Raw genomic sequence first — 7,329 nt, forward strand, 5'->3', positions numbered from 1 at the left:
AAATTGTTTTTAGGGTTCAATTTACAGATACTAACTGATTATTAGTGTAATTTAACATATAATAATATGTTGTTAGTTTGTTACCATCTTACTAGTTTGCCACTTAAATATTATCAATGAAATTTAATTATACTTTATTGAGTTATAACAATTTTAGTCCATCAGTTACAAATAAAATTTGATTTTGGTCCTATGATATATAGGATTTGACACATTTAATCTTTAATCAATTAAAACATGTGATTTTGGTTCCTATATGTTAAGAAATATGTTATGGGATATTTTGAATATATTTCGAACTCTACTACTCTTAATATGGTTTAACATTAGTGATTACAAGCTAACATAAACACATGAGTAGTTAAATGCTTGAATAATTAATAATCATGATAAATTTATAAATATTTACCAGCAAAAGGATCAAAAGTAAACATTTTAATTAATCAAAGGCTAAATTTGTTTAACTGGATATCACAGGAATTGAAATCAAAATTTATTAGTAATCGAAGGACCAAAAGTAGTTCTTAAGGAAAAACAAGATAGTTAAAAGCCAAAATCCTAACAAAGGATTAAACCAAACCATTTTAGATTTGTATTCAAAATCTCTATTCCTCTAAAATTTGTGATCATTTCACATTGAACAAACTTTCGATATTCGAAATGCCGACTTCACATACACTATGACAACTTTACATCCTGTAAATGGTGTCGCAAGCCTAAAATGAATTATTTATTGGCTAAACTTTAAAACCTTATAAATATCGGCTATTATTTAAAAAGGATCCTAATTACGGCTATTTGTACAGTTGCCCCCATTTAAATCCACGAACCAAGAGAACCTATGACCTAACCCACCCCACAAGGCCCATATACACCAAAGAATTGTCAAACACAAGACCTAGCTGTGTTAAGAGAAGATGTTTCTAGAAGCGCCTAGGACCACTCGAACCCTCCCCAGTCAATAAAGGGTAAAGGAGTCTTTATATTTAGTCATTTAAATTAAAATAAAAAACTCGAAAATTCTACACAAACCCCCTCTTTATTTCTCTCCTTTAAACCCCCCATTCGTTCGGCTCACAAAATCTCAATAAGGAGTGCGTGGAACAGAGGTTCTCGAAGATTCTATTGTTTGAATATTCAAAGGTATTGTTTTTGGATCACAAATCTCTAAATTCTCTCTTATCACAATTTGTAGATCTATGATTTTTTTTTTTTTTTTTTTAACAATTTGTTACTGTTGATTGTTTGTTGGATTTAGATTTAGCTGGCAGATGTAATATCATCTGATATTTCTCTTTGTAAATTGCATGCTGCATAATGTTTTGTTATAAGTTAAATAAATCTGTTGTGATGTAGCTTTATGAAGAAAATTGCAGTTTTATAGTCATTCTAGTTTCTGCATTGTTGGTTACTATCCCAAACTCCTTTATTTATCTATTCTTAGAAAAATTAGAATACACGAACAAATGATGAAACATAATAAAGTTTACTATTACTTATTAAAGTTGCAAGATTGAAAATGGGCTTAGATACAGAGTCGAATCTAGGATTTCTAGTACATGGGTGCACTACTGGAAAAAAGTGGGAATTGATCCCTATTGCTCTTGGTAAATAACTCAACCTTCAACCAAATGCTCACCATTCATCCTTCTTAGAGCATGGATGCCAACAGTTAATATCATACCAATTTTCTAAAATATTGTACATAAAATATCTAATTTGTCAGAGAGACCATGGGTTCACGTGCCCATAATCTCACCCCTGATAGAAAATCCCTTAGGCTAGATAAGGTGCTGTTGTAATGTAATAGGTAGATAGTCTTTGCTTAATCCTCAATCAGATCAATTCTTAACATTGAAGATCTTTTCGTTTGGGGTTTCATTTACCCTATGCAGTAGTATTATTTGGATTAGTGTACGATTGAGTTTAGATTATTAGAAAAAAACATGTCTGACTAAGTTTATACAAGGCAATGTGGAGCGTGTTTTTATTTATGTACGGTGAAGTTTGGGCGATTTGGTGTATTACGAGATAGTAGATTAAAAAAAATTTGAGTTATCATTGGTGCCTTAGTCTTGTTTCCTGATGTTGGTAGGTGTGTGAGCTCATACATGCATGAAAGTTCAGCAGGAAAATTTAATAAAAATTGTATGCTTGAGCTTTGGATATCGGGGAAATCAGAAAAAAATCATTTTTGAAATTTGAGTCCATGTTATTTTGATTGTTGACGTTTGAATGACGTGTCTATATATTATTGATCATATCAGGCTTAATTTTTCTCTCGTTACTAAAAAAGGGAGGGGGGGGGGGCAAAAAAAGAAAGACAAACTTATTTGTTTTCTTTTGTGTATGGGAATCCATAATTACTGCATAGAGTAAATGCATTCCAAGAAAGCCTGTGCACGAGTGATCAGCTTTCTTGGCTTATTAACGGAAAATCAATCTCTTTTTGATTTTGCTCTTGGGTGCTGCCATTTAAAACCCAGAGCTTCTTCCATGTATATTTATATACAGCAGATGCCAGTGTTTTAATTGATTATATATTGTCTTCTGATGTTGTCCAGGTACTTTCTTGTGCTTGTGCTGTTGGATATAGAGTGATCGCAGCCAGCAAGGATGAGTGTGGTTGGTTTTGACTTCGGGAATGAGAGTGGAGTTGTTGCCGTTGCTAGGCAGAGAGGAATTGATGTCGTACTTAATGACGAATCAAAAAGGGAAACTCCAGCTATAGTCTGCTTTGGAGAGAAGCAACGATTTCTCGGTATTGCTGGCGCAGCGTCAAGCATGATGAACCCAAAGAATACGATTTCGCAGATAAAGAGGCTAATAGGGCGGCAATTTTCAGATCCTGAGCTGCAAAGAGATCTTAAGGCACTGCCCTACACAGTAACAGAAGGGCCTGATGGATATCCCTTGATCCATGCGCGCTATTTGGGGGAAATGAGAACTTTTACACCTACCCAGGTTCTTGGAATGGTGTTTTCGGATCTGAAGACTATAGCAGAGAAGAATCTCAATGCAGCAGTAGTTGATTGTTGCATTGGAATTCCAATTTATTTCACCGATCTTCAGAGGAGAGCTGTAGTGGATGCAGCCACCATTGCTGGCTTGCATCCTTTGCATCTAATTCATGAGACAACAGCTACTGCATTAGCGTATGGTATTTACAAGACAGATTTACCTGAAAATGACCCACTGAATGTTGCTTTTATTGACGTTGGGCATGCAAGCTTGCAAGTTTGTATTGCTGGCTTCAAGAAAGGCCAATTGCAGATCTTGGCTCATTCATTTGACAGAAATCTTGGTGGGAGGGATTTTGATGAAGCTCTATTCCAACATTTTGCTGCAAAGTTCAAGGAAGAATACAAAATTGATGTTTACCAAAATGCTAGGGCATGCATTAGACTTCGAGCTGCTTGTGAAAAGTTGAAAAAGGTTCTCAGTGCAAACCCCGAGGCACCTTTGAATATAGAGTGCTTAATGGATGAGAAGGATGTCAGAGGGTTTATAAAGAGGGATGAGTTTGAGCAAATCAGCATCCCTATACTGGAGAGAGTGAAGAAACCACTGGAGAAAGCTCTTGCTGAAGCTGGGCTTACTACTGAGAACATTCATGCAGTTGAGGTTGTTGGGTCAAGCTCTCGGGTGCCTGCAATTATGAGGATTCTCACAGAGTTCTTTGGCAAGGAACCAAGGCGTACCATGAATGCAAGTGAATGCGTGGCCAAAGGAGCTGCACTGCAATGCGCTATCCTCAGTCCTACTTTTAAAGTGCGAGAATTCAAGGTAACAGCTTATCAGCCTTGCATTCTCTTGATCGGTGTATTTTTGCATAGTCATACTGGATTCTGGGTTTTCAATTTAATGATGTGTTGCAATGTTGTTTATAATCTTTATTGTTTAAATAGGCACTAATCTAATATGTGAAAATGAATTCTGAAACATGCTTTTGATTTTTCCTTAGGTTTATTTAGTGGTCTGAGTATGACCTATTTTGCTTAACTGAAACGAGTGTGACTGGGTGGTAATGAATAACAAATTCAGAGGTAGAAGAAAGTGTTTTATTGAAGGACGAATGAAATGCACGATTCATTATGGGACTACTAAGATTTTTGTTGAAGCAAATACCAGCTGTGTTACTAACCTTAAAAAAGATTATGTTACTAGTTGCACATCAAGCTCCCAGCAGAATAAATTATGGTGATTTATGAGTGTAAGAGCTGAACTAAGAACACCTGTTTACATAATCTGTTCTCTTGGTGTGAGAGGAGGTCTTTAGATGGTATGGATCAGTATATGGACTTTCTGAATTTGCTGGGTAATATGTAATTTGGGTTTTAAGGGTTTTCTGTTTCCTTTGTACTTCTTTTTACATTTTCTAATAAAATTTACCTTATAAAAAACAAAAGAAAACTGTACTAAGAGTTCTAGTTTGCTGATTGAAGGTCAATGAGAGCTTCCCTTTCTCAATTGCATTATCATGGAAGGGTCCTGCTCCAGATGCACAAAATGGAGCTCAAGAGAATCATCAGAGCACGATTGTTTTCCCCAAAGGGAATCCGATACCAAGTGTGAAAGCTCTGACATTCTACAGATCTGGCACGTTTACAATAGATGTACAGTATGCTGATGTCAGTGAACTGCAGGCGCCAGCAAAAATCAGTACATACACGGTATTTCAGAGTTTCACTAACTAGTTAGATCCTATATCTTTTCTAAAAATTAGAGGAAAATATGGCTCACTTGGATTTTGTTTGGTCTTTTTGACAGATCGGACCATTCCAATCTACAAAGGGTGAAAGGGCCAAACTAAAAGTTAAAGTACGCCTAAGTCTGCATGGTATTGTCACGGTTGAGTCCGCAACTGTAAGTCCAGAAATTTGTGGTTTTCCTCTCCTTTTTTCCTTTCATTTTTTAGTAAATGGAAAGAATATCATCTAACCATATGGTTTTGGTCTGTAATTTAGCTTTTGGAAGAAGAAGAGGTGGAAGTCCCAGTTGTGAAAGAGACAGCTAAGGAACCTGCCAAAATGGAAACAGATGAAGCTTCAGCTGCTCCTTCAACTACATCAGAAACTGATGTAAATATGCAGGATGGTGCAGCTGCTTCAGGGGCTGACAATGGTGTTCCGGAGTCTGGAGACAAACCTGTCCAAATGGAGACAGATGCTAAGGTAACTCATCACTCTTTCTCCATCAGTCATACTTGAGTGTTGTACATCAAACTATGCATCTATTCAAATTGTCAGGATTTTATTTATGCATGTACTGTATGGAACACATGAATGGACCAGTGTTTACCTATATTTTAATCCTTAAAGAGCATCAGTGTAGTGCTTTTTTGCTTAATTAATGTTGGGGTAATAACTAATATTCTTCTTCTGCTTCAGTTGTTAGCTCAAAGATGTTGGTAAAGCTTAGCATTTACTGTTTTCATTTTCTTGCAGGTTGAAGCTCCCAAGAAAAAGGTCAAGAAGACATCTGTACCAGTGACAGAGATTGTTTATGGTGCAATGGCAGCTTCTGATGTTCAGAAGGCTGTTGAGAAAGAATTTGAAATGGCTCTTCAGGACCGTGTTATGGAAGAGACAAAGGACAAGAAGAATGCTGTTGAGTCCTATGTTTATGACATGAGGAATAAGGTATTTGTTGGCTTTTTATGGCAGTTGTATGAAAACATTTGGTATGTCACTGACAACTTTCCCCTTAAAATTTCCAGCTTTCAGATAAATATCAAGAGTTTGTAACTGATTCAGAAAGAGAACAATTTATTGCTAAACTTCAAGAAACGGAAGATTGGTTGTATGAAGATGGAGAGGATGAAACTAAGGGTGTTTACATTGCCAAGCTTGAGGAGCTTAAAAAGGTTGGTGTTTCTTGCATATCCTATTTTTGCCTTTTTTTTAATGCATATATGGTGCTGATTTAGTGTGAATCTGCAGCAAGGTGACCCGATTGAGCAACGATATAAGGAGTCCACGGAGAGGGGTCCTGTAATTGATCAATTTATTTATTGCATAAATAGTTACAGAGAGGCGGCAATGTCAAGTGATCCTAAGTTTGATCACATTGATTTAGAAGATAAGCAGAAGGTATGCACATATCTGCTTAATTTTTCTGTTTGCCTCTTCTTTTCCTCATCATATCAATGCTCATCTCTCTTCTTCCTGAAACTGTGGTCTGATGCTTATGTTTCTCTTGCACTTCCTAGGTTTTGAACGAGTGTGTCGAAGCTGAAGCTTGGCTTAGAGAGAAAAAGCAGCAGCAGGATGCTCTTCCAAAATATGCCAACCCTATTCTTTTATCGGCTGATGTTCGAAAGAAAGCAGAGGCGCTTGATAGGTACTGTTGTTTACTCTGATTATTTGGCCATAACTTCTAGTTTTAAAAAATTGGGCTTATTTTACTGTAAAGTCTCTGTTGATATCATTTCTTGCTTCGCTAGTCGCTGTCTGTCCACGTAGGAGCACCTCTTGTTTCTTCCTTCCTTCCATATTTCTTTACCTGCTTAGCCCACTTGTCATTTTTCTGGTTCTACAGGTTCTGTAGGCCTATAATGACAAAGCCTAAGCCAGCTAAGCCAGCAACTCCTGAAACACCAGCACCTCAGTCTCCTCAAGGAGATGAGCAACAGCCTCAAGGTGCAGAGATTCCTAACGCAGGAAATGCAACTGAGGGTGCCAGTGCTGGAAGTGAAGTTCCACCTGCTGCCGAGCCAATGGAGACGGAGAAATCTGAGACCGCGCCAAGTGCTTCATAAGTTACGTTGATGGTTTGATCTTCAAATATTATGAAGGCAAAGACTCGGTTCAGTTTGTATTATTTTTGCTTTTACCCTAGACTTCTTAAAGGATCTATAGTAGCAATCAACATTTTGTCATTAAATTGTTGTGATCATTTTCGGCCATACGGATGTCTTTTTCAAGTTATATTATTGATAACGACTCTTAAGTCCTGGTTTTCAGAGGGTTTTGATGTGAAGTTCAATTGCTGTTCTGTCCAACATTTCTCATCACTAAATGATTTATTGTGCTGTTTGGCTCCTTTGAGCTAAGAATATATTAGCGCTTTACCCTTCATATAAAGAAGCATTTTCCATTTCTTTTTCCAATGCAATTATTGTCTCATCTAAAATAGCTGGGAGGAAGAACTAGCATATGCTTGTGATCAACTGTGATCAACTGGTACATGTACTCGTTCATGATGTTGGAATTCTTCCTTTAGAGAATTGCCAAACCGAAAAAGATTTAGGAATTTTTTTTGCAAGAACAGATAGTACCTCATTATGATTTGAGGCAGGACATTCGCTTAATATCGGGTCATCTCTTG

General features: G+C 36.9%; 1 protein-coding gene across 1 annotated transcript; it reads left to right on the forward strand.

Moving 5' to 3' along the window:
* The first annotated feature begins 867 nt into the window (after window positions 1-867).
* On the forward strand, window positions 868-7,059 carry LOC132040576 (heat shock 70 kDa protein 15-like). Its single transcript, XM_059431224.1, has 10 exons — window positions 868-1,143; window positions 2,565-3,786; window positions 4,446-4,673; window positions 4,771-4,866; window positions 4,968-5,174; window positions 5,448-5,642; window positions 5,720-5,866; window positions 5,943-6,092; window positions 6,212-6,342; window positions 6,541-7,059. The coding sequence occupies exons 2-10, from the start codon at window positions 2,617-2,619 to the stop codon at window positions 6,758-6,760; spliced, it is 2,544 nt and encodes an 847-aa protein (XP_059287207.1). The 5' UTR covers window positions 868-1,143; window positions 2,565-2,616; the 3' UTR covers window positions 6,761-7,059.
* The last annotated feature ends 270 nt before the right edge of the window (window positions 7,060-7,329 follow it).

This window comes from Lycium ferocissimum, chromosome 12 (genome assembly GCF_029784015.1).
Source record: "Lycium ferocissimum isolate CSIRO_LF1 chromosome 12, AGI_CSIRO_Lferr_CH_V1, whole genome shotgun sequence".
Lineage (NCBI taxonomy): Eukaryota > Viridiplantae > Streptophyta > Magnoliopsida > Solanales > Solanaceae > Lycium > Lycium ferocissimum.